Source organism: Esox lucius, chromosome 1, assembly GCF_011004845.1.
Source record: "Esox lucius isolate fEsoLuc1 chromosome 1, fEsoLuc1.pri, whole genome shotgun sequence".
NCBI lineage: Eukaryota > Metazoa > Chordata > Actinopteri > Esociformes > Esocidae > Esox > Esox lucius.
The window spans coordinates 13,486,190-13,514,174 of record NC_047569.1 but is presented as its reverse complement, the minus strand read 5'-3'; the positions used below and the strand labels follow the sequence as shown (position 1 = coordinate 13,514,174).

Genomic DNA, 27,985 nt, shown 5'->3' with positions numbered 1-27,985 from the left:
GCACTTTGTAACTGTGTTTTGAAAATTTCTACATTAAGTTTGCAGACTTTTCAAGGGAGTTTCAACAAAGTAAATGTTAAATAAAGACTGTCACTTTTCATTTCATCCTGCTATTTTAGATAGAGTACTGGGACCTGTGTTTGTATGTTGGGAGGGGGGGCTGCGAAATGAAAGAGTGAGAGAGAGAGGAAAAAATATATAATATATCTGACTTTACTGCCACTATTTACACATTAGGTGTTTCAATCAGAATGATAGTCAAACTGGAAATGTCCCTGTTTTTCTCCCTTTTGAGAATTATGCTCCCAGTTTTGATCTCGGATGTCTAGTCACTTTATATCATATATCAGAATATTCTAATACTGTTAAGCCCACTATGAATATTAAAATATGCCGAACCATGTGTCCTGTATCATAGCTACATGTCTGACCTTTGCAGCAAAAAAACACGCGTGAAAATCAGTAAGGTATTCACTGAGGTATGATTAATTAAATGCGCTGATAGCTCATTTCACCTGCCAAAACAGATTACACTGAGTGGCGCCACTGACCGGTCCAAGATGGCGGCCCCACGACTCGTCAGCGCCAGTAGGAAGTAGCGGTCGATGCGGCGTCTAGTCTATTATGTCTATGATAAGAATTGAGCAATTGCTAGCGAGTCTGCCAAAGCTATTTCATTTCATGGCATAATAGCGTATTTTGTTCTTTCATGCAAAAACAGCATATTATTTTCTTTCATTTGTGAATGACATTTATACAATAACTATCAATAAAGGCGTCAATAACTAACTTTCATCAAGTGAAAAGACGAGATAATCGTGGAATCTACCAGAAATAATTAATAAATGTCGTACTCAATAGATTCGAACTTAGTTGTTCCAAATGAGGCACTGTCTTTAACACATTACAGCAGTCGTTAGACTCCATTGAGGTTTGTGTTAAAGTGACTAACATTTCTTATTATGTTTACCTCCATTATAGTGTCTATGAACTGTATTTATTTTGCCACTGGCCGTTTTAACAGTTTATTAGCCAGTAGGCTTAGATCTACTAACTTCAAGGCTCCACCTTCCTTTGAAATTGTGTTTTTAGGGACGTTTTGTAGAATACAAATAGTTTTGGATGCATTAAACTTTCAACATTCTTACATTGTTTAACATTATTTATTCGAAATGTGTAATGTTTCAAATGTTTTTGATCCCTTCTAATTGCTTTAAATAAGGAACAAGAGGAAACGCAAGTTGTCAAAAAAAATTATAAGACAATATGGTTAACATACTTATGTGTACATTGTTTTTTAAATTATTCTTAAAAATGTTAAATGTTATAAAAACAGAATATTACTTCTTGCAAAAAATTTTTTTTAAATGAATTATATACATATGCAATGCATTGACAATGGGGCTTTTATTTTTGAAATTTTTCTCATTGCCAAATGACAGTGATGTCATCGTTAATGCTGCTGAACGAGTACTAGTGTTTGCTTTACGAAGCAGGAAGAAATAGCGTTTGTTCAGAAGGAAAGTTAAAACAGTAGGATTTTGTATCACCACTCAACAGGACAAGTGAAGCAGTCACAATAGCCAGCATCACAGACTTGAAGGTAATATCATACAGAACTCGTGGTGTCTGAGCTTATAGCCTATTGAAAACATTTACGTTTTTCCTTCTAAAAATATTCTTCATATTATCCGACTTAATTTAAACTACATTTACTAGTTTAAGTAATTACTTGTTGTCAAAACTGATTAGGTTTAGAACAATCTATGAAGATTTGGTTCAGCAGTCAGTCTAACTGCAGTATGGGCGGAACAATAATACAGTGTAACGCCATCGTGCATTAGGGTCTGTTCAAGAGCGCAACGGTGTGAAAATGCATTGGCGTGTCCGGGGACAGATGTAATATTTTATAATAACAGGCCTAGTACAAGTGCTGTTTCAGCAATAGCCTACTACGAATTACCATTTAATATATTGTGGTAAGGCTGACCGTAGCAACTTATTTTAAACAGCTTGACCAAAGACTGATAATAAAAGTAGTCTACTTCATTTAACTGTAATAGCCAAACACGTTCAAATAATACAGAATTGGTAGCTAAAATGTATGTGGTGTACCATGGTTGAACATTATTTATTTCAAATTGCAAGTGATCTATTGATGATGGTTGAAAGCATCTGTCAATTAGCCTCGTCCTCAATGTTCGGCCTGTAGACAGAGATAGGTCGACACCATTTGTTGTGGAGTTTGATAGTGTAAGTCAATGTATTCACTGGGGAAGGTTTGTAAGACTTGCTCCTAAATAACTTGAATTAATTCATACTTTGAAAATGTAGGTTCGGGTAAGGAGCAACTTCCTCACATTTCGTCCCCCATGTCAGAAATTCTTAGATGAACACACTGCGGACAATGAAATGTCAGCGTTTGTTGTAGTCCAAACACAACAGCTTCCACAGCAGAACATTAAACAGTGCCTTTCTTCATCTCCCTCCACTGGGCTAATTCCATCCAACACAAAGCTGTAATTAGTGATCTCTAGGTTAACCAATCTCTGGACAATACAAGGGCTATGGGCTGGCTTAAAGCAGACTCAAGTTTGCGGACAAACAAATTATCCACTTAAATAAAATATAACAAAATGTCAGGGTGACATGGCAGGAAGATTGACAGTGGGCTACTTATAACTTGGACTTTCATTGATTAAAAAAAAAACGAAAACAAAAGAATTAAAGGCCATGTTATCAGTAGGCCAAGTTAATCACACCACTGCTTTCACAATTATGTATGCTTAATGGGACAGGTATTTAGCTATTGTTCTGCAGAGCCAAAACACTTCTGATTAATAAATCATTATTTTTGCAACACTAAACAGCCAGTAAAAAAATCTGCTCTTGCAACAGTTATCAATAGCTTGTGCAACATCCACTGAGAGCCTGCTGTGTAAATGCTAACATCGATTGACTCTGCAATAGTTGTACTATTGATAATATTATCTTCTAGTGCATCTTCTTAGCTATGTATAAAATGTAGGCATGTGTGCAGAACCTTCCGGATCTATAGTGTGGAGAAGTAAAGATCAGAGTAAAGCGGGATGAAGCAGCCATTATATATTTGGCTAGCTGTCAACCGACTGTCTCTAGTTAATCTAGGCCTAACATTATAATTGTTTAGTGTTGTGCTACACGCAAATTAACATCTTTAAATTTCTGTAAAAAATCGTTGCTTGTTTCTTTGTAAGAGGAAAATGATATGATTCCTGACTTCACCAAACAGGTGCCCAAATGGAGAACTGCTGTGGATTGGTAACTCTAAAGAATGCCCCAGGTACGATTTAAAATGTATTTGCTTCTCATGCCTGTGTATTTGTTCCCTCAGACATTATATCTAGCTCATGTAAGCAGATACTTCTAAACCTGATATCTGGTCCAAGGGCGCATGTCATTCTAAGTTAAAACGGAGCAGGACACAAGGAACATTTTGTGAGCGCATTCCTAAGATTTACAAAGGAGATGGAGAACTGATCCTACAAGGAAGTTATTCCTAGCAACTGTGCATTCATTCTGTTGTTGTTTGCTTTGGGGTTTCAGGCTGGAAATCTTTAAAAACTCTTTGTAAAAACTGCTGATGTACAGTGGGTGTTAGAAAATACACTTGATTGACATGCATGCTTGGAGTAGACTGGTTTCAATGAAAGCATTCCTTAGAGTGCGAGGAGGCAATGCAACCTTTGTCCGTAGTAAAGGCGTGGTATATGGGTGAAAGGGGATGACGGAGAGGGCCCTGGGAATTTTACAATGCATTCGGGTCATGTCGGTGGGGCTGTAAGAATATTAGCCTTTTCATATCGTGGTCGAGAGTCAAAGGGGAGAGCAATTCAATGTGTTTAATGAGTAATAGCGCAGTACATGTAGCTTGGTCATGGTCAATTGGTCCCAGGATTTTCCCTATTTTCCAAGACCTGTCTATAATATTGGAGCCCCCAACCCCCCCCCCCATCACCCCTAGTGCTGAGATAATATTGCCATAATATTGCCATGCAACATGTCATGACCAAGATTTAAACTACTGGCCGCAACAACGCAGCTAAACTGCGAGGCCATGACATTACTTACACCATTTGGCTGCTCCCATCTTAACTATCTATAAGTGGAGAGCAAACATTGTCGTCATCAATCACTGACTCCAGTTCTCTTTTCCATCTCAGTGCCTCTGAAGGGCATTGCTGTGGAGGTGAGTGTGCAGGGGCATGTGGCCACTGTGAGCTCCATTCTGCAGTATGAGAACCAGGAGGAGAGCCCTCTGGAGGCCGTCTTTGTTTTCCCTTTACCAGGAGAGGCTGCTGTCTGTAGGTTCAGCGCCAAGATTGGACAGACTGAGGTGGTGGGTGAAGTTCAGGAGAAACAGAAGGTGAGGGGAAATTACAAGTCAACAATGAGACATATGCACCTGTCAATATTGTCCTTCATTAATAATGTTCTGAAGTCAAAAATGGTTGTGGTAAGAGCAAGATTCAGGTTAATTTCATGTTGAGATTGATTAATAACATGTTAGGTCAAATCTTGTGTCTAATGCGCAAATATAAAAGTAACATGGTTTAAAGTACATGCCAGCTAGACCTAGTTGACTAACCAATCGATAAAGTGCCTGTTATAGAAACTTTTGTACATCAGCAGAGAGCAAGGAATGCAGGAGAGGTTACTTTCTTTCCAAGCCACTTTGCAAGGATGCACCAATATATCAGCCAGCAATCGGTATCGGACAATTATACACAAGAAAATTAGAAGTTGTATCGGTCGATTGCATTCAATTTCCTCAATATTTCATACCAATTGTGATCTGGAGCGTATCCACTGCGTTCATTATATCGTGGCATTCTGGCATTACAAGTCCATGGTCGACGTTAACTTTTTCTTAGACACGTATATAGATAATCTGTCGAGTTACAAGTAAAGGTCAATGAGTTCCTCTACGCAACTGTATTCATGGGCAACTTGAGAAACACAGAGCAGCACACTGTCCTTGTAGTCGGACTGAGACAGGGAATCCAGAACACTCTATGCAACGGTTACTCTTGCAGACCTCCAGGATCTCCGCTCGACTCTCATTTCGGAAATGATGGCTCTGATATCTGTTCAGCTGAGGTCTGCAATCGAGACAGCTTTGGCACCTGCTATTGAGATGGCACGGGCTGCTTTTTCTGCTCTGGATGGTATAGGAACTGCTGCCAAGGACCCTGACCGCCGTATTGACACCTTCAAACATGACCTATATGATTATGATTCATTGACTGTTGTTAAGTCATTTTGTTCTCAAAGAATAACGCAAAGTACAGTAAAGATTTTGATCTTTAATATATTTAGTTCATTAAGACCCAATGTGTAATTTTTTCCTTAATATTTTTGAACAGTGTATTATGAGCAAGGTGACAGGGTAGGTCGTCTGCTGGCACACCAGCTAAAACGCAGGGATGCTTCTCATCTATTTCCCCAAATGAATGATTCTTCTTGTGGTTCAATATCAGACCCTAAGAGGATAAACAATGCCTTCAAATTGTTCTATTCCTCCCAATACATGAGTTCCTGTCAGATCCTGCCAATATGACTTGGTTCCTGGGTGACCTGGAGAACCGTTCTGTCGACCCCGACACTGCAGCTTGCCTTGACTGCCCTCTCAGCATTGAAGAGGAGGTGCAGTCTATCACGTCCATGCAGAGTAGTAAAGCTCCAGGACCGGATGGGTTTCCTGTTGAGTTCTTTAAGAAATGTCACATCACGTTAGCACCCTTAATATTGTGTATGTGCAATGAGTCACTGGAACGTGGTTCGTTGCCACTGACTCTTACGCCAGCGTCTATTGTGCTTCTTCTTAAGAAGGGATAGGTCCTATTATCTGCTCTTCATTCATGCCCCTACGTGCTCTTCCTCTTTCCAGGGTGTGTCACAGGAGGGGGTTGAACGCAGAATGGAATTTCTCTATTTCATTCTATCCCATTGTATGATAGGCAGCTCACAGGACAACCACTTCCAGCACAGCTTAACACTGGTTGAACTGTGAGGAGAAGACTTTCAAGCTGCATGTTTGACAGGTCAAATGGCAGTTAGATGGCAAAATAAGAAAGAGGCTTCTCTGGGCCATAAAGCACTGCAGGTGGACTACTGTCGAGTAGGTGAAATGATGGTTCCTCAGTGTGTAACACAAACTGTCAAACAAGGAGGAAACATGGTCTGGAAGGAAGTACAGGGTTTTGAATGTGGAAAATGTCAATGTACATGCTAGCGGCCTACATGACAACAATGCCATAATGTGCAATTGGAATAGATGAATAGATCAGGGGCTATTTCTTTATAAAACATTTTGGGGGTAAATTTGATAATAGATCCGGGGCAATAGCCCCGAACGCCCAGGCCTAAAGACTCCACTGGTTATACTTCTTGAGTGTTGATCTTTGATTATACTGTCCCTATACATATGGAGGGCACTGTACGTGGGTCATGTTAGCCAGGCTGGGGGTGTGGCCAATCCACAACTGAGCTTTACTTTCTGCTGTCAATATTTGACTTTGAAACTGTTAGACAGGTTCCTCACCCACTGCTGTAACAACAGGCTCTTTTTGTGAAGTTCCACAAACCTGAATAGTGTCATATAGAGTTTGACCCATTCTCACACACACACAAACACACACACACACACACATTTGTTTTTATATCCTCATGGAGCACTGAAAAACTAAATTGCATGCTCCCTTGCCCTAATCTTAACCCTAAACCTTTACTCTAACCTAACCCTAATCTAAACCTAACCCTCACCTTAACCTCAATAAAGTAATATTTATGCCTAAACTTTAACTAGATGTAATGCCTAACCTTAACCCTAAACTTAACCAACAAAGCCTGAACCTTAAAGAACCCCCATTCTAACTCTAAAATGTATTTTAAGTTTGACCCTAGACCCTGAGCAGGAAATTGTCTTTCCCCTCATGGGGCCCTAAAATGGCACCACGAGGCATGTTTTTCAGGTTACTATAGTTATGGGGACAAAATGGCCCCACAAGGTAATAAAAACAAACAAACAAGCGCGCGCACACACTTTGTAGAATGCTAGTGGTCCCTGCTTTGTCTCAGGCTAATGATGTGTACCTGTATTCCTTTCAGGCGCAAGAGCAGTATGATGATGCACTGAGCTCAGGCCAGCAGGCCTTCCTATTGGAGGAAAGTAGTGAGAGCCCAGATGTGTTTAAGCTGAGTGTGGGCAGTCTGCCCCCAGGGGAGAAGGCCTCCATTAGCCTGGACTATGTGACGGAGCTGGCTGTGCAGGCCGATGATGGACTGAGGCTCTGCCTGCCTGCTGTCCTCAACCCCCGCTACAAACCCCAGGGTAAGAACATGGGCACCTCTATAGACACAAGCCAGGTATGTCATAGGCAGTGAAACAACAAAGAGCAGGAAGCAGCAATTAGTCTGATAAAGTAGTTTTAAAATAGTCCTGCTCTTGGAGACACAGAGGGGTACCTGATGAAGCACAGGCTTTAGTTCTAGTACAGCTTTAACACACCTGATTGAATTTATCACAGCCTTGGTCACTTTGATTTGTTGAAAGATATGTTAGTACTGGGCTGGAACAAAAACATGTTAATTGGTAGGTCTCTCTCTCCTTCTCTCTATCTTCCTTCCTTCCTGCCCCCTCCTCACCCTTCTCTCTCAGGGCCAGACAGTGCTGCTGGTACCCAGGTGTCCTCTGTGCCTGCTGGCTCTGTACCATACAGTCTGTCCCTCAGGGCCCACGTGACCTCCCCCCACCCCATCTCTAAAGTTGAGTCCAACTGTCCCTTGGAACCACTCAACTACCTGAACACAGAGAAAACTCAAGCCACGGTATTGTCTCTGTCTGTCTCTCTGTTTGTCTGTCTCTGTCTGTCTCTCTGTTTGTCTGTCTCTGTCTGTTTATGCCTGTCTCTGTCTGTCTCTGTCTGTTCATATGTAAATGTATAGTCTATATAAGCACTTATGCATTAACCGTATGTCTCTCTCTCTCTCACTAGCACTATGAACATTCAGAATCCCTCATAGTTGTTCAGTTCCCTCTCAGACTGCTCTCTCTTCATTTGGGTGTCGTTGTGACTACAGGTCAGCCTGGCTGCAGGTCATAAGTTTGACCGGGACGTTGAGCTGTTGGTGTATTACCAAGATGCCCATAAGCCTACCGCTATAGTAGAGGCACCACAGACTTCTGCCAAGCCAGGTGAGTGGGGAGGTGGATTGTAGGTTCACACCCACACATCTCAGAGGAGGATGCTTATAACATTGAGGAAGATCTTACACACACACAATCCAGAGGATTTCAATCTAGGATCAAAGATCCACCTGAACCAGTGGACTCGTATTGCTAAAGCACTTAATCACTAAATTGCTTGTAATGGCTGAATCCAACTGGCAATAGTGATGCTCGTTTCTTCCGGTCTTCGCTGGTTGCCCTTTTATTAATCTGCATGAATGGCTCTTAATCCTCTGTGGTCTCTTTCAGCTTTTCACTTGACCGAGTCCTCCACCATTGCTCCGCCTGGCCTGGTTTTAATAGGCAGAGAAACAAGCAATTAATAACTATAGGTGCACTCAATTGTTCTCCGCCCATGATCACCAGCCATGCCGGAGGTGTCCACAGGTTTCTAAGGTTGCCGGGTAGTCCGAACGTTCACAGCAGAGATTGACAAAAAGTAGAAAGACTAATGTGCTTTTTTCTTTTAGGCACTTTGATGGGTGACCCAGTGGTTATGCTGAGTCTCTACCCAGAGTTCCCCAAGGATGTGATGTCATCGATGACCTCCCGTGGTGAATTTCTTTTTGTGGTGGATCGCTCTGGCAGCATGGATTGCCCCATTCACTCAGGGCCTGGCGCACAGGACCGCATTGGCAGTGCCAGGGTAAACACACATACACACACAAACCCAAACAGTCCCAAATGTGCAGAAGAGAATTTCTGTAGTTTAGTTAAACCCTAACACACTGGTTACTGTGCAGTAGTTTGAGACTGTGTCCTAAATGTCTTTTAAAAGAGTAAATACGCTGGTTGGATTTCTCTCTTACAGGACACTCTGCTGCTCTTGCTGAAAAGCTTGCCCATGGGATGCTATTTCAACATCATTGGCTTTGGCTCCAGTCATGAGATGTTCTTTCCGTGAGCATTCTCTCCTTATATCACCTGTGTCACCTGTGTTTGAAGTGTTCAGTGGTATACAGACACATTTAGCTACATGCAATTTACAGGTCCACACACACACACACACACACACACAAAAATGTGACATTGACAGTTAATGTTCAGATCTAAAAATAGACGTAGATTCACATGGTTGTGTTTGTGTTTTTGTGGTGACGACTCTTTGACTTTGTTTGTATTTGTGTGTCTGGATGTCAGTAAGAGTGTGGAGTACAACCAGAAAACAATGGATGAGGCTCTGCAGAAGGTGAAGGGAATGAGTGCTGACCTGGGAGGTACAGAGATTCTCCAGCCTTTAAAACACATCTACAGCCAGCCCTGCCTTCCTGACCACCCGAGACAGGTTTTATACACACCTCACATCCACTCCTTAGATCTACTTCATGTATCTTTTGTAACAATGTATCTACTGAAACTGATATTCATGCCTTGCTTTACTGTGGTTTATACAACAACATTAAGGATTAACTTGTAGGTCAGCTGGCTGTACAGTGAAAACACTCAAACACAACTGAGTAGTACAAAGATAACAATGCAAAATACCTGGTACCTAGTGCCAAGGTAAATGGCTAAAATAATTATTACGATTATATTTCTTGTATATTTAGATATTAATAAATATTACAATATATACTTGGAATCTGAATTTCCAGTAATTTAGTGCTCTAATTAGCTTCTTAAAGAAATATCTTGAGAGCAATGCAGTTCAATAATACATGACATTGTTTTCAGGTTGAGACAGTTATCTAACTGAAAACAATGGCATGTGTTATTGGAGTGCATCACAAACAAGTAATCAGCCACCAATTGTGCAAGTTCTCCCACTTAAAAAGATGAGAGAGGCCTGTAATTTTCATCATAGGTACACTTCAACTATGCATTTATTTGGTCACCTACAAACAAGCAAGATTTCTGGCTCTCACAGACCTGTAACTTCTGAAGTGTACCTATGATGAAAATTACAGGCCTCTCTCATCTTTTTAAGTGGGAGAACTTGCACAATTGGTGGCTGACTAAATACTTTTTTGCCCCACTGTATGTAACTGATATCTTTTGAGTGATCACTGTGGTTAGAAATATTAAGATTTTAGTTTATTCTAAGAAGTACGTTTTTTAAACACTTCTGTGTAGTTTTTACATAATACATAACTGTGGACATGTAGTGACTCCTGATGTAAAAATGTGGCTCGGGAAAGGGAAGTTTGGGGTCCCCTGCTGGAGCTGCTGCCCCCGCGACCCGATACCGGATAAGCGGATGAAGATGGGATGAATTTCCTAAATATAACATACACATCCTTTAAGTTGTTATAGAGTAAATGGTAGCAGTAATCCCTGGTTCTGTCAGGATGTGTTGAAGCTTATTAAGGAAAGAAACCATGTGTTCTGTATGCCACTGCTAGGAGAACACATGTGGAATCAGATTGATTTAGGTTTCGCAAAGATTCAGTGTAATACTTTTAACAAAAAAGCTATATTTGAGAATTACTAACCCCTACTGAGAAGCTTAAACAACCTTTTAAGTTATGGAATGTAATTTAGTAATTGAATGCTAATTTTAATGTAGTGTACTGTGTCAAAAGCCTTTTACTAATCATCATTTTAATGCTAAATGCCATGGACAGGAAAAAGCACTGTCTCTCTCTTTATCAGTCAGTGAAAGGCTTTTGACACTGTTCACCACATGATCATGTTGCAGAGACTTACAACATAGGATTATTAAAACCAGATATATCATGGTTCAACAGCTGCCTGACAGATGGAACACAACATGTCCAATTTGATGGCAACACTACAGTTAACATGTAACTGTCCAGAAGGGGGTGCCAGAGACAGGCCCCTGTTCTCGGACTTAACGTTGCTTGCTACAGTATCTACAGCTCTGAACAAAATTAAGAGACCTCTGCAAAATTATCAGTTTCTCTGGTTTTACTATTCATAGGTGTTTGAGTAAAATGACCTTTTTTATTTTGTTCTATAAACCACTGACAACATTACTCCCACGTTCCAAATGAAAATATTGTTATTTAGAGTATTTATTTGTAGAAAATAACAACTAATCTAAATAACCAAAAAACAATGCATTGTTTTCAGACCTCAAATAATGCAAAGAAAACAAATTCATATTCATTTTTCAACAACAAAATGTCACATTGCTGTTGGGTGACTTTATGCCACTCCTGGCGCAAAAATTCAAGTAGCTCAGCCTTGTTTGATGTCTTGTGACCATCCATCTTCCTCTTGATCAAATTCCAGAGGTTTTCAATGGGTTTCAGGTCTGGAGATTGGGCTTGCCATGACAGGGTATTTATCTGGTGGTCCTCCATCCACACCTTGATTGACCTGGCTGTGTGGCATGGAGCATTGTCCTGCTTGAAAAAACAATTCTCAGAGTTGGAGAACATTGTCAGAGCAGGTGTTTTCTTATAACCTTGTACTTGGCGTGATTCATGCATCCTTCACAAAGACAAATCTGCCCGATTCCAGCCTTGCTGAAGCATCCCCAGATCATCACCGATCCTCCACCAAATTTCACAGTGGGTGCGAGACACTGAGGCTTGTAGGCCTCTCCAGGTCTCCATCTAACCATTAGATGACCAGGTGTTTCGGCAAAACTGAAAGATGACCTTACTCCATTACTCCACCTCACTCCATTCCACTATGGTCAGATGCTAATGGTGTTTTGCTAACTTCAGTCTGGCTCTTTGCTTCTCATTGATGAAGGGCTTTTTTATAGCTTTGCACGACGTCAACACCTGCCCCTAGGAGCCTTTTTCAAACCGTCCTTGCCGTGCACTTCACCTCAGCTGCTGTTTGCCATTCTTTTTGTTGGTCACTTGATGTCATCTTGGTTGAGTGACATTTGAATGAGTTGACGGTCATCTCAGTCAGTGGACAGTTGTTTTCGCCCTCTGCCAGTCTGTCGCTTTGTTGTCCCCAATGTCTTTTGCTTTACCTTGTTCTTATGAACCGCTGTCTTTGAAATTTTCAGGATGGAAGCAACTTGACGCTCACTGTATCCCTCTGCCAGTAAAGACAGAATTAAACCATTCTTTTCCTCACTCAAAAGTTATCTTTTTAACTCTTTTGTCATGCTGAATAGTTAAAAAAATAATAATAATTACCTCTGAGGTACTACTTGCTGTTTTTGCCATCCAGCTGGTCCTATTGCAAGAGGATAGTGATGACCACAGCAGTGGTTTTTATACTGGTTCAGGTCATCACCTAATCAGTACCTCATTAAATAAAATGAGGTGTGCCTGTGTTGGAATTTAACAGACACTGGAATGGAATGGCTGCCATACATGTAGAGTGACTTAAGAAAGATTTGGAGCAGTCTCTTAATTTTTTCCAGAGCTGTATATCAATAGTGTTGGTAAACATATTGGTTTTTATTTCTATGTTAATGACAGTTAGTTAAATGAAAGCTACACTCAACAAGCCTTTAGAAGAACTGCTGTTTCATTTTTATATTATCTAGGCTCAGCTGTGCCTATTTAAGTAACTTTTAAATGTTGAAAGTACCAACTTTGTATTTGTATTGTATCTGTTATACAAACTTTGTTTACTTTGTATTGTAAATACAAACAAAGATGTAGCCATGGATTCTCCCAGGTATAGTCACTATGCAGGACAAGGAAATAGAGAGGGTAACAACCTTTCTGTCTACCTTTCTGTCTGTAATTGATTATGGTGATACCTGATACATGCCCCTATGGCCTCATTATGTATGCTGAACACTTGGTGCTGCCCATCACAAGTTCACCTCTCATCTTCTGACTGACGAGGTGCGGGGTAGAGGGTTGTTTCGGCAGCTGCTCCTCTCTTCACCGATCTGCTTCTCGGTGCTTATCAAAACCTATGCATGTATGTTGTTTGGAAACCATTCATGTGCCATCACAAACATACAGTACAATTATTATAGTATTAATATAGTATAATATAGTATTTAATTATATTTCAAATGTGAAGACAACCATCTGATATTCATTGAATACCTTTTGGGTGGCATTATCATGTAGGCATGAAAATGAAATCCAGCATTAGGCATATTTTAAGACTCCACAAACATAATTTAAATTGACTTGTCCTCAGATCTTCTTGTTCACTGATGGTGAGGTCTGGAACACCAAGGAGGTCCTGGATCTGGTGAAGATGAACTCCGGCTCTCACAGGTGGGCTCAGTTACAACTGTTGTTTTTGACAACACTACCTAGCTGTTACTTCTCATGTGAACAATAATGATACTGTTTCCTGGGTGTGTTCCTGCCAGGCTGTTCTCCTTTGGAATTGGGGAGGGGGCCAGCTCTGCACTCATCTCTGGGATGGCCAAGCAGGGTGGAGGGCATGCACAGTTTATCACAGGACAGGACAGGATGCAGCCCAAAGTAAGATTGTGTGTGTTCAGTTGGGTTTTACTATATAAAGAGGACAGAAACATCCCCAACCTGCAGTAATCCATACATTTTGATATACATATTCTAATTCTCTTATTTATTGCTCTTATTCCCTCATATGAGTTGAATAATCACAGTTTAAACCCCTCCCTCTAACATACTACCTTCCTCAGGTGATGCAGTCTCTCAGATTTGCCTTGCAGCCAGCTGTGGTGGACATCTCAGTCAACTGGAATGTCCCGAAGGGAGTGTCTGTTACCCCACTGTCTCCACCAATCAGAGTGGTCTTTCAGGGTCAAAGGGCACTGCTGTATGCCCAGCTCACTGGGGAGGTAATGGCTCTTACTACTACTGATGTAACTACAGTATTCCTGCTAGATCTGTAGAGCTCTGCAGTGTCAATGCTGAATAAAATGTGGTAATGTTGTTATTCGTAGTATGTTTTGTTCTAAAAGTATTCCCAAAATTGTGAGGTATTAACAATTTTCCAGACAAAGTCTTTTTTGTCATGATCCATGTGTTTCATTCCAAACTCTATCTGTTTCTCAGAGCCCAGGGGACACAAAGGGCTCAGTGACAGTGAAGTACAGTCTGGCTGAGAAGCCTGTTGAGAACCAACTGAGCTTCAGTCTTAAACCTGCAGTGGACACTGGGTAAAGAAAACTATGTTGATACTGGTGCCACTGCAGGCCAGGTCTCATGTATAATTGCAATGTGCCACCACTTATAGACAAGACTACCAAGACCCCCCAACTCAACAGAAAATGTGCCAGCACTTATAATGCATGTTCTCTTGAAAGATGCTGCTCTTGAAATGTGCTAGAATGACTTGATCCATTTAGTAGGTGCCCCATCCACTCATCTCCCCTTCCTACTTTTCTCTGTCCCTCCATTTCAGACTGACTGTCCACAGGCTGGGGGCTCAAACTCTGATCCGATCCCTGGAGATGGAAGAGAGAGAGAGAGATGGAGATGAGAAGAAAGAGGGAGTGAAAGAAAAGGTGGTAGAGCTCAGCGTCCAATCAGGAGTAAGCAGTGCCTTTACTGCCTTCATTGCTGTCCACAAAGGAGATGGAAAGGCTGTACAAGGACCACTGCTTCATAGACAAGTCCCCACGCCAAGTGAGTGAGAGCAAGGAAATTAATTTATTCAGACTAACAGTGCCAAATAAGCTGTAAACAAGTAGTAAATAACTAGTTAAATACCAAATTCTATGTGCTGTTTTTTTGGTACGTTTAACCTGGTTTACTCCCGAAGATTGTAATATCCAATTTGTGATTAAGGCTAATTTAAGACAATTTCACCGTCCTCTGTGGGATTCCTTGGCTAATTCAAGAGACGGACTCAAACCCAGTATCTATTGTAATTACTATAGAATACTATAGTATTCTGAAGTAAACTGTGGAATACTATACCACATATTGTAGTATTTAGTGATTATTTGTAGTACTTACTGTATAATTTAGAATACTATAATACACACTAGTATTCCTTGATTACTTTGAAGAAATAAGACAGCAACTGTATACAACCCTGTTTCCAAAAATGCATGTTGCTGCATAAAATGTAAATACAAATGTGCAAATCATTTAATCCCTGTATTCATTAGAGAAGTATTTCCCAATCATGGTCCTGGGGACCCAAAGGGGTCCATGTTTTAGTTTTTGCCCTACCACTCACACACCTGATTTAAATGTTGCTCTACCACTCACACACTTGATTGAAATAATCAACCGATCATCAAGTCTTTGAATCAGGTGTGTGACTGCTAGGGCAAAAACTAAAATGTGCACCCCTTTGGGTTCTGAGGACCAGGATTGGGAAACACTGCATTAGAAATTAGTACAAAAACAACATATGAGATTTTTTATCTGAGACATTTTATTGCTTCTTGAAAAATACATACCCACTTTGAATTTGATGCCAGCAACATGTTTAAAGAAAGTTGAGATGCAATATCAAAACCTGCAATATCACACAACTAATTAGATCAATGGGCAACAGGTCAGTTAAATTATAGGGTATTAAAAGATTGTTCCAGAGAGGATGGGTCTGTCAGAAGTGAGGATGGGGAGGGGTTCACCACTCTGTGAAAAACTGTGCAGGTAAATAGTGCTACAATATAAGAATAACATTTCTGAGTTTGGGGATCTCATCTACGGTACATAATTTCAGTTGCCATGGCACCTTCATGGCAGCCTAAGCTGATTGCTCTGCTGTTTTAATAGCTTTTTATTGATTTGTGTTTTTTATGTGAATTTTTTCTTGAATATATATTTATGAGTTGCTAATCAAGTACTGATCAGCTGTGTCTTACAAAAAAAATGCTTTCAACCATAAGAATTTAACATTTGTAGTTTTCTTCAATCAACTCAGTCGAGCTAGCTGATTTGTTTTCTTTTGAATATTTTTATTGAATATCTAGACTGAAGCTTCACCTTTTATTTGGAGATCTATAAAGGACTGAAATGTCTTGAGCAAGATAAACATGTCCATGTTCCATCTTTAAATCAAGCCCCTTTATGACTGGCACTGTTTATGTCCAGTCTCTAAACCACAAAACTCTATTATTACACATTTAGCAAGGAACATTTTTTTTTGCTTGACAGAAAAATGGCACAGAAATGTTGATTCTTACCTTCTGAATGAAACATCTCCACCTGGCTAAGATTATCTGGAAAAGGTCCATGCTCATGGCAGGGGTGGTGGTGTGGCAGTTTTTCACAAAGATTGTTTTGTCATGAAAATTTTGCATGTTATCATTTGAGTGCATGGTTTTGTAAACCGAAGACTTTCACAGTTATACAAGTGCATCTCAAAAATATGAATATCATGGGGGAAAAAATCCGTAATTCAAATCAAAAAGTGACACCTCCGTATATTCTAAATTCTTTACACATGAACTGAAACATTTCAAGCCTTTTTTGTTTCAATCTTGATAATTACAGCTTACGGAGAAAAAAAAATCCAGTATCTCAAAATATTAGAATAAAAATTATATATAATACAGAAAATCTGACCCGAGAAGAGCTCTAATCAGCTAATTAACTCCCTGAGCCTTCAGGACACACAACCACAATCATGGGGAAGACTGCTGACTTGACAGTTGTCCAGAAGACACTCATCGACACCCTCCATGAGGAGGGTAAGACACAGAAGGTTATTGCTAAAAGGGCTGGCTGTTCGCAGAGTGGTGTTTCAAAGCACACTTCTTACCACACTTTTCCCTTCCAGACAACTCTTGGCCCTATTCCAATATCACTATTTAAAAAAGCTCAGCCACTCTCATTGAATTTTTAGTACATGGACACTGGGCAGGTACCATCACATTTCAAGATGGCAGTAATCTCTCCCTTGCTCAAGAAACCGTCCCTTCACCCAGACATCCTGTCAAACTACAGGCCTATTTCCAAAGTCCCATTCTTATCTGAAGTCCTAGAGAAGATAGTGGCAACTCAAATTCACTCACACCTAGTGCTAACCAGCTTTATCTGGTTTTCCAGTCTGTCTTCATCCCAATGCATAGTACTGAGACAGCATTGGTGAAGGTTGTTAATGATCTTCTCATGGTTGCAGATACAGGATCCCCCTCCATTTTGATTCTTCTGGACCTCAGGGCTGCTTTTGATACAATAGATTACACAGTAGATTATACTCCAGCACCTAAGAGCACACTGCCATCTCTGATGCTGCCTTAAACAGGTTCACCTCTTAACTCTAACCAGAAGCAATATGTTTCTCTTGGTGAGGCAAGATCAGAGGAGTTCATATTAACCTGTGATGCCCACAAGGGTCGGTGCTAGGACCTATTCTCCCACTTGCTTTCTCCAACCCAATAGCTGCAAGACAGAGGAAATGCTTATAGGCACCCCACAGCAAATCACCAACTCCTACAACATCTGCTCTGCCTTTGATGGCCACATCTTTCCCCTCTCCTCAGTCATCACCAATCTGGGTGTGAGATTTGACCCTACTCTCTCTTTTAAGGCCCACATTAGGCATGTCTGTAAAACATAATATTCTCACCTTAAGAACATTTCCTGTCTAAGACCTTGTCTCACCTTCACTCATGCAGAAAAGCTTATGCATTCATTTTTTTTCTCCAGAATTGATTATGCTTTATTGGAGAACTACATTTAAAATCTGAAATTATTTTTAGGAATCATAGATTCCGCGTACAGTGGGGCAAAAAAGTATTTAGTCAGCCACCAATTGTGCAAGTTCTCCCACTTAAAAAGATGAGAGAGGCCTGTAATTTTCATCTTAGGTACACTTCAACTATGAGAGACAAAATGAGGGAAACAAATCCAGAAAATCACATTGTAGGATTTTTTATGAATTCATTGGTAAATTCCTCAGTAAAATAAGAATTTGGTCACCTACAAACAAGCAATATTTCTGGCTCTCACAGACCTGTAACAACTTCTTTAAGAGGCTCCTCTGTCCTCCACTCGTTACCTGTATTAATGGCACCTGTTTGAACTTATCAGTATAAAAGACACCTGTCCAAAACCTCAAACAGTCACACTTCAAACGCCAAGACCAAATAGCTGTCAAAGGACACCAGAAACAAAATTGTAAACCTGCACCAGGCTGGGAAGACTGAATCTGCAATAGGTAAGCAGCTTGGTGTGAAGAAATCAACTGTGGGAGCAATTATAATGTTAGATTCTGTCCAAGTTTGATCCATGAACAAAATAAATGCAACCAGAAGTCAGGGGAGAGCCATCTTTATTCAGCATGAGTCTATGATGTTTTCCGTCCATTTCTCATTTCTCTCTCCCATAATTACAGAGGCAACACTGTCTTTATGCCAGAATACATAGGAGGTGGCCAGTGGTCATAACCAACCATTACACATTCCAATACCCTCCAATAAGAAAGGTTTATCCTACAACAGACCCTTGTATGGTATGTTCCAACCTATGGTCAATGGACCTATCCATATAGCCTATGTCAGTCACATGGGCAACTCCTAACAGGAGGTATGGACAGAATGTATGGACAAGATGTGTGGGGCCCATCAGTAACAGGCCACACGTCCTGTCTATGGTCCTTCTTTCAGAGTTAGTCAGCACATCTGTGTTGTGTTAAGTTTCTCATGCCAATATCCCATCAATAAGAAAATGGAAGACATACAAGACCACTGATAACCTCCTTCGATCCAGGGCTCCACGCAAGATCTCACCCCGTGGGGTCAAAATTATCACAAGAACGGTGAGCAAAAATCCCAGAACTACACGGGGGGCCTAGTGAATGACCTGCAGAGAGCTGGGACCAAAGTAACAAAGGCTACCATCAGTAACACACTATGCCGCCAGGGACTCAAATCCTGCAGTGCCAGACATGTCCCCCTGCTTAAGCCAGTACATGTCTAGGCCTGTCTGAGGTTTGCTAAAGAGCTTTTGGATTGGGAGAATGTCATATGGTCAGATGAAACCAAAATCTAACTTTTCGTTAAAAACTCAACTCGTCGTGTTTGGAGGAGAAAGAATGCTGATTTGCATCCAAAGAACACCATACCTACTGTAAAGCATGGGGGTGGAAACATCATGCTTTGGGGCTGTTTTTCTGCAAAGGGACCAGGGCGACTGATCCGTGTAAAGGAAAGAATGAATGGGGCCATGTATCGTGAGATTTTGAGTGAAAACCTCCTTTCATCAGCAAGGGCATTGAAGAAGAAACGTGGCTGGGTCTTTCAGCATGACAATGATCCCAAACACACCTCCCGGGCAACGAAGGAGCATTTGAAGGTCCTGGAGTGGCCTAGCCAGTCACCAGATCTCAACCCCATAGAAAATCTTTGGAGGGAGTTGAAAGTCTGTGTTGCCCAGCGACAGCCCCAAAACATCACTGCTCTAGAGGAGATCTGCATGGAGGAATGGGCCAAAATACCAGCAACAGTGTGTGAAAACCTTGTGAAGACTTACAGAAAACGTTTGACCTCTGTCATTGCCAACAAAGGGTATATAACAAAGTATTGAGATTAACTTTTGTTATTGACCAAATACTTATTTTCCACCATCATTTACCAATAAATTCATAAAAAATCCTACAATGTGATTTTCTGGATTTTTTTCACTCACTTTGTCTCTCATAGTTGAAGTGATCATTGTGATCATTTTGACCCCACGGGGTGAGATCTTGCGTGGAGCACCGGATCGAGGGAGATTATCAGTGGTCTTGTATGTCTTCCATTTTCTTATAATTGCTCCCTCAGTTGATTTCTTCACACCAAGCTGCTTACCTATTGCATATTCAGTCTTCCCAGCCTGGTGCAGGTCTACAATTTTGTTTCTGGTGTCCTTTGACAGCTCTTTGGTCTTGGCCATAGTGGAGTTTGGAGTGTGACTGAGGTTGTGGACAGGTGTCTTTTATACTGATAAGTTCAAACAGGTGCCATTAATACAGGTAACGAGTGGAGGACAGAGGAGCCTCTTAAAGAAGTTGTTACAGGTCTGTGAGAGCCAGAAATATTGCTTGTTTGTAGGTGACCAAATTCTTATTTTACTGAGGAATTTACCAATGAATTCATAAAAAAATCCTACAATGTGATTTTCTGGATTTGTTTCCCTCATTTTGTCTCTCATAGTTGAAGTGTACCTAAGATGAAAATTACAGGCCTCTCATCTTTTTAAGTAGGAGAACTTGCACAATTGGTGGCTGACTAAATACTTTTTTGCCCCACTGTACTTCAAGCTAAAGAGAAGGACCATCCAGCTTATCAGCGCACAGTTCAAAAGCCAGCATCCGTTAAGGTATTGGGGTGCATTAGCACATGGCATGGCATGCACATCTGTGAAGGCACCATTAATGCTGAAAAATATATGCAGGTTTTGGAGCAACATATGATGCCATCCAAAGGACATCTTTTTCAGGGAAGGCCTCGCTTATTTCAGCAAGACAATGCCAAACCACATTCTGCACGTATTACAACAGCATGGCTCCGTAGTAGCATGCCTGCCTGCAGTCCAGACCTGTCACCCATTGAAAACATTTAGCATATTATGAAAATGAAAAATATGACAAACGAGACCCCAAACTGTTGAGCAGCTGAAATCCTATATCAAGCAAGAATGGGAAAACATTTCACTTTCAAAACTACAGCAATCCATCTCTGTTCCCAAACGCTTACAGAGAATTGTTAAATGAAGAGGTGATGCAACACAGTGGTAAACATGCCCCCTGTCCCAACTTTTTTGAAACATGTTGCTGGAATCAAATTAAAAATGGGCATGTATTTTTCAATCAAATATAGGGTTGTATTTTTTTCAATTAAATATAGGGATACATTATTTGCACATCATTGCATTCTGTTTTATTAGCATTTTACACAACATGTTGGGAAACAGTGTTGTACATGAAATCACCCCCCAACCAACATGGGTGCTGTCCCTCCCTTTGGCTAATCACTGTAATTTTGTAGATTCCAGATCTTTATGGAAAGACATGTCAAATAGTAAACTTAAGGCTGTAGTCTACATGGTGTACAAAATTGGTAGTGAAGAGCTGAATTTCATTTTACTGCCAAAGTGGAAATCTAAATATAGAAATCTGATTAATCCTTTTTGGAATTTCAAATTTTGACAAAACTTAGTAATTTAATTCCTCCTACAAGAAGTATGCCATGACTCTACAAAGTATGACTATATATACTTGGTGGAAGAAGGGTGGAAAACAATGCAAACCTTTTATTTTTCATAAGAAATCATTACAAATATTTACTGAACATTGTAATTTCAATCACTCCTACAATAAGCACAGTATGTCATGACTATCAAAAGATATATTCTTGATTGAGTTTGTAATTGTACGGTCTATAATGACGTTGATGCTCGCTGCTCCTCTATTCTCCTATGTTTTATCACCTGGTCTAGACTAGCTCACCTTGACCTACAATCCTGCTAAAATACTGAACTGCTTTGACTTTTTTACAGTTAGAGTTTTATTATATATGTCCATCATTGCAAATGTCCTAAGATTGTTTTTTTTTAATCCCAAAAAAGGTCTGAGGGTTTTTATTGTTGAATTCTCCTATATATTTAAAGTATTAAATTGTTTCATACTTTTAAATATGTAGTAATAGGTAACGTTTATAATGTTGGTTTAATATTAAATAGCACCTTAGGCCATATAATAAAGAAAGGCTTTAGGTCCTTATGTGTTCCCTATATGTTGCATAATTATGTAATTAATTGGTAAAACAAGGAACTAAGGAAGTTTGAGCATGTTCCGTGCAATTCTGAACATTTAGAATCTTTGCCTCTGGCACTGTAAATACAAAGTCATTTGTCACAGATGTTGCGCATCCAGTTGGGTGCATATAGGAATTTCATTAATACATTCAATGGGATGAGGGGTGTGAATAGGGATGTACTGATCCAGTACTGGCATCGGAAATTTGTTCATAACTGTGTTTATTATATGTTCCTTCATTTTGGTAACCCAGTGACCTGTATTATTTTCCTCCTTTTTTACAGTGATGTATGGTGGTTCTGCGATGATGGCATGCCACATGGCTGCTCCCAGGATGATGGCATGCAAAATGGCAACTCCCAGGATGATGGCATGCAACATGGCTGCTTCCGTGGTGTTTCAGTCTTGTCCTGAGTCCGTGATGGATGTGAATTACATAGCTAGCTGTGACAGGATGGATGTGGAGTACCTAGCTGATCATACATCCCTAGGTAGTACGTTTACATAAGATTACTGGGAATAGTACTATTTATAAAATATTTTGACAATGTTAACGTATTTTGCAAACATGACGACTTTCACATTTTCATGTTTACATTTTCATTTCACTACCCTTATTTGACCAGATTTGCCTTTGTTTTACTAGATTAGTTTTGTTGAAATTAATAATCTCGTACTTGAGACCTGACAAACTAGCAATACAACGTTGCTAAAATGTTTACAACATAAAGCTGCAAGATGATTAGGGGTCAAAACCCTTTTAAAAAATACTTCTCTGGTGAAAAACAAGGGGGCTGGGTGTTAGTATATTATGAAATCTAGAACATTAAGTTGCATAGTTCAGAAATCCAGATGTTTACATGACTAATGATATACTCAGCTTAGTTGAGAAATATATATATATATAACATAGTAGTGCTGTCAAATGATTAAAATAATTAATCATGATAAATCGCATAATCTTCTGTAGTTAATCTCAATTTTAGAAGTTGTTTAAACTTTGCCCTTAATACACACTTTTCTGTTTAAAAAGCAGTGCATTATGGTTAAGACATACTTTGTTTTATTGCAAACTATGGACAGTGCTTGACTTGGAATTAAATAAATGCAAGTTATCAATCCCCTTAATTTAGTTTAATATACATACAATGACAGTCCATAACTTACCACAATAACTAGCTACATCTAAATGTAGCCCATGTAAATCTAAATAGAATGTTGCCATCTCATATTGTTATCTTGATTAACACACTAAGGACAATATCTGCTATGTTAGGCTACTGTGTAAAACACATCAGCCCCTCTTATCTGGACAGCTATGGTGTGCAGGCATTTAACCTATTGAATAACAAGCTGGTCAAGGTATTGTCCTTTGATGTTTAGACTGAAATGTGATTAGAATGGGGCTGAAGTGATGCCTGTAAACATTAGATTTCCTGAAAGATTTTAACTACAACCAAATACTTCATAAAGAAACTATAACATTTTTCCCAGATTCAGCCAAATGCATGAGGTAGGCTACTTGAATAGGCAATGGCATAAGTTATGGGGGCTAGAGATTTTACATACAACAATGCTTTAGCCATGGAGTCGAAATTGGGGGGAGCTAATCAGCCGGGGTCATTGTGAATGAAAGCTGACTAATAAAACTGATTGCACTTTAATCAAACAGACACTAATAATGATATAATCAAATACAGCTATACAGTATACTATACGAATATACAATCAATGAAAACGACTACTGTCGACTGTCGTTATGTGCATAAATTACACATGAAGCGCAACAAATGATTGACACTTTACTCAGACTTCACGTGGGCTTTCTGACGTACCTAATAACAACATAAACGTAAGAAATGAACGTTAGTTGAATAGACTCCGCTTTTGTCTAGAAGTCGGTGTTGCAGTTTCCGGTTTACTTACTAATACTCATTCGCATTAGTAAACACCTAAACTCACAACAAGATGAGTGATGCTATTGTACGAAGAAAAAAAAAGAAATATAATGTACGTGATTCATTTAAGTTTCAAGGTACAAGTGGGGCATCATTTTCATCAGGAGAATGTCCTCTTTTTAATAAAATATGGCTTGCGCCATTCAATTACTTCAAACGCTAGACTAGAAATAGTCAGAAAAGGCGATTTTTATATACTTCCACGTAACGCAGGTTTAAGCGCAATTAATATCATATAGGACCAGATGTTTACTTCCTATGCCAGTTGTTATTTTTCAGTTTCGTTGTGAAATGAGGTTACAGTAGTAAAATAAAAGAGGAGACCAGTTTTGGTGCTTTTTTGAGGCTATGGAATTTTAAGCTTCATTCAGGTTGAAGAGGCTTAACGTTCAATTCACTTGCTATGGGGACGCGCTAGCGTTCCAGCTCACCCAGCGTTCTTTTGCCGTTTTTGAGGCTAGGGTGAATTTTTATGCGTTCTATTGTCCTGCCTCATACTACACTAAAAAGGAACACGTCGCTAACTAGCTTAGCCGATAGCCGGCCGGCACACCACAGTAAACTACTCTTAGTTGTGCAGATAACTTGATACATAGAGTTTTAATCCCTTGTTCCGCTTGCTTGTTGGAGCAGGGGACCTGGCATCAACAATTCGATGGACATCACAAATGCTTATTTTAGGAAGGTCTTGGAGACATCTACAAAAAACTGAAATTTTGGGCGACGCAGGTGATCGCCTTAAGTAAACCGGAAAATTATATATCGACATCTGGCTAAAGCGGAAGTTCGTCCATACGCTTGTGCACAGAGCCTATACGCACATGAGCACCATTGTTGGTCGCTGGGTAAATGTGTGGCCAATTAGCTTCCCAGGTAATTTAGCCACGATAGATAATGTTAGTGATTGATTAGCACGCTCTAATCAGCCCATTTTCTCCAAAAACATTTGTTAACACTCCATGCAATTACTGACACTTTTTAGCAAACTATTATTCATTTCCACAATTACAGTTCCAGTAAAAAATTACGTGTTGATGATAAAACTATCCCAATTTACAGGAAGATAGCCTACGTAACATAGGGTGACCAGCAGTCCCCGTTTTTGGTGTCATGTCCCCGGCTGGAGTATTTCACTATGCGTTAAAGAGACCGCATAGTGAAATAATATTTTACGTGGCAAAAAAGACCAGGCAACAGATCCTACCGGTTGACGTCTCAATCGCGCTGTGCTTTTTGGTGAACAGAGAGGGCTGCTCGCTGTAGTAGCTTCATTCACTCTTCTACTAATGTGCTCGCGCCAGTTTTAGAGAGCTACTGTGGAAAGCTCGACCAGAAGCTAGCAAGTGTCAAGTGAATCCACAACATCATCACGAACGTCTTTTTGAGACAGGTTTCAATGGTTTTCAAAGCAATGATGCTTGTGAACTACTAATGTCTTTGTTAACCTTTTTGTACCTAAGTCATTAGGTAGTCTGTAGTCTTTTTAAAAATTGGATGTCCGATCCCATCAGAATTTCAGTCTCCAGTCCCACTTCCTACACCTGAAAAGGAGCCTCTCCTCCAGCTGATCTCCCTTCAAAAGGCCTCTGGTTCCTGGATTCTGGAGCCAGCGTTGGCTGAGGTCCTGGGAAAGCCTCAGGAAGATGTGGCCAAGCCAATGCCAAAGGTGTGTCTACATATTTAAACTTGGCAATATGGTGTTTCCGCAGGCAGTATGATGATGAAGATGAGTGTGCTATAAGACGATGTATTCACCCAGAATATCTGCATGTGTGCTCTAGTGGAAGTTCATATTAAGCTCCCTTTCTCAGGTGAACCAGGAGGTTTGGGCCACGGTTTTAGCCCTGGTTTGGCTCTATGGGTTCAAGATGGAGGCTCAGGAGGAGTGGCAGTTTCTGGCGATAAAGGCAGTGTCATGGATCAAGGCTCAGAAAGGTAGCTACAGCAGACTCATGGTACAAAGGCATCTAAACTTTCAACTGCACTGGTTCAGTGAAAACTATTTTCTGGTAGATTATTTTTACTTAAAGGGATTTGGCTATGACCCTTGAGCTACTTCCCCATAGTCAGATGAACTGGTATTTATGTTTTCTATGCATCGAGTTTGTAGGAAGTCTGAGTTTGTTTTGCAAGCATCAGAATAATGAATGGAATTCTACTGTAAAGAAAATGCATTCAGATTGTAAAAACATTGCTATATTAGAATATATAAAATAATTTGAACTATCAATTAAAAAGATAAGCAATTAAAAAACTGACAGTATACAGTTATGGTTGTAATTATTATAATTATTTAACTTTTACCCAATTCCTGGTCTATTGTAGAAAAACCAAAGTAAATCTGATGGTTTTCTGATTCTTATCAGAAGTGTCCATTTAATTTAAACAACCAATGTGTGAGCCCTACTGAAAACATTTACAATTTATTTTATACTTTTTGTAGACTGGTAATTGTATACATAATAATCTGCAGGCCATATTGGATTCCTTCACGAACATGATCTGGCCTGCGGGCCATATGTTTGACACCCCTGCTGTAAACTTTGAGTGTAATTATTTACTATAGAATTCTGGTGGTATTTGTCTTCACACATTTTGCCCAACCTTGCCACTATACGTTTACAGTATAATGATGCCTGTTCTTGTAATGTGTCTTTCAGTGGCCAATGTGTCAGAGTGTGTCCTGGCTGGGAACAACCTTCTGGGTTGCCAGGTGCAGATGGACACCATGGGCCTTTGAGAGGTTTACCTTGACTGACCCCTCTTTACCCAATTCCTGCTGCTCTACCAGGGGTCAGATACACATGCTACTCTGCTGGCTCTTTGTTGCCTCCTCCAAACAAACAGATGTACCCCTGACCAAACATAGTAAAACCTCTTGCCTATAATAACCGGAAAGTTTGACTTGTGTGGAAGATGGAAAATGTTCACGATTTATTACAATAAAAACTTCTCAGAGTCTGGTATAACAGTTGATTATTTCAAGTTTAATTACGTGGCACCACGGGAACAACCATCATGACAAAAAGAGTACAAGTACAGAGACCAACACAGAATAAGTCATGACAGATTGTTCAGATTATGCATTTCAAGTTTCAAGCTTATATTCTCTTCCAACAGTACAGATGACGGAATTAGAATTTGCTCCAGGAGACAGAAAATCATAGAATGTCGGTTTCCCAGACAACCCAGTCAAAGACTGAGATATGACAAACTGGATAGTTACTATATGGGGACTTTAGTTAACTATGGTCATCCCAATAAGAAATAAAGGTCTGTTCACCTGTAGGATGTAAGTAATAATTAATCCCCTGCTGTTCAAGAGCTTCCTCCTAGAGAACAGTTTCTTATGGCGGTTTTATGGCACAGGCAGAGGCCTATGTCTCTTACTCCTTAAAGTAGCCAAGGCCCTGTTCAGCCAACATTCCATTCATCACTGCCGCTGAACACAAGATACTGGCCTTATAACTTGGAGACGGAGAGAGAGACTAGTTTTTAGCATATGTGTAATTGATCAAACATACAGATTACAAAACCCTTCTATAAAATAATGAATTAATATTTTCTGTGACTTCCATGTTTCTCTTTGTTTGGTTGTTTTTATAATTTCAATGTTACTGTATTAGCTACAAGAACAGCCACTATATATTTGTTGCATGACTTGTTTATTTTAGTAATTAATTCCATGTAGGCTAATGGAAGCAATTTGTGCCTTAATTATTGAATATTGCCATATATATGAATCCATGAATGTCAAAATGTATGCATGGAAAAGGTTTGGACAATATTATGTATTGCCAGATGAAAGCCCATCCCAGTGCCTACACTCTGTAACACATGTAACATTGTGTCTCTGTATTCATGTAATTCTGCATGTTCTGCCAATTAATTTCTAATAAAGCCTATACTGCCCTAAGCCACACATCTTGCCAAAACAAGGTACCGCTCATCACCTGGCTAATACAATCTTTATCTTGAAGCATGGTGGTGGGAGCACATTACTATGGGGAACCATCTCAAGGGCATGGATTGGGAGAATGATGAACAGAGCAAAATACAGAGGTCTTGGAAGTAAACCTGATCCAGAGTGTACTTGACCTCAGACATGGGTGAAGATTCATTTTTCTGCTCAACAACACCGCAAAGCACACTGCCAAGACTATGCTGGCATGGCTTATGGAAAATACTGCGTATGTCCATGAGTGACCCATCTAACAACTGTAGT

General features: G+C 40.0%; 1 protein-coding gene across 1 annotated transcript; it reads left to right on the top strand.

The window, feature by feature from the left end:
* Window positions 1-1,451: 1,451 nt before the first annotated feature.
* On the top strand, window positions 1,452-27,680 carry LOC105023575 (von Willebrand factor A domain-containing protein 5A). The gene is made up of 18 exons (XM_010892890.5): window positions 1,452-1,603; window positions 3,272-3,322; window positions 4,203-4,405; window positions 7,150-7,372; window positions 7,700-7,869; window positions 8,122-8,236; window positions 8,740-8,915; window positions 9,081-9,169; window positions 9,410-9,554; window positions 13,304-13,383; window positions 13,482-13,596; window positions 13,779-13,937; window positions 14,155-14,258; window positions 14,504-14,727; window positions 22,087-22,293; window positions 25,272-25,426; window positions 25,572-25,695; window positions 26,421-27,680. The coding sequence occupies exons 2-18, from the start codon at window positions 3,280-3,282 to the stop codon at window positions 26,498-26,500; spliced, it is 2,412 nt and encodes an 803-aa protein (XP_010891192.4). The 5' UTR covers window positions 1,452-1,603; window positions 3,272-3,279; the 3' UTR covers window positions 26,501-27,680.
* Window positions 27,681-27,985: the final 305 nt, after the last annotated feature.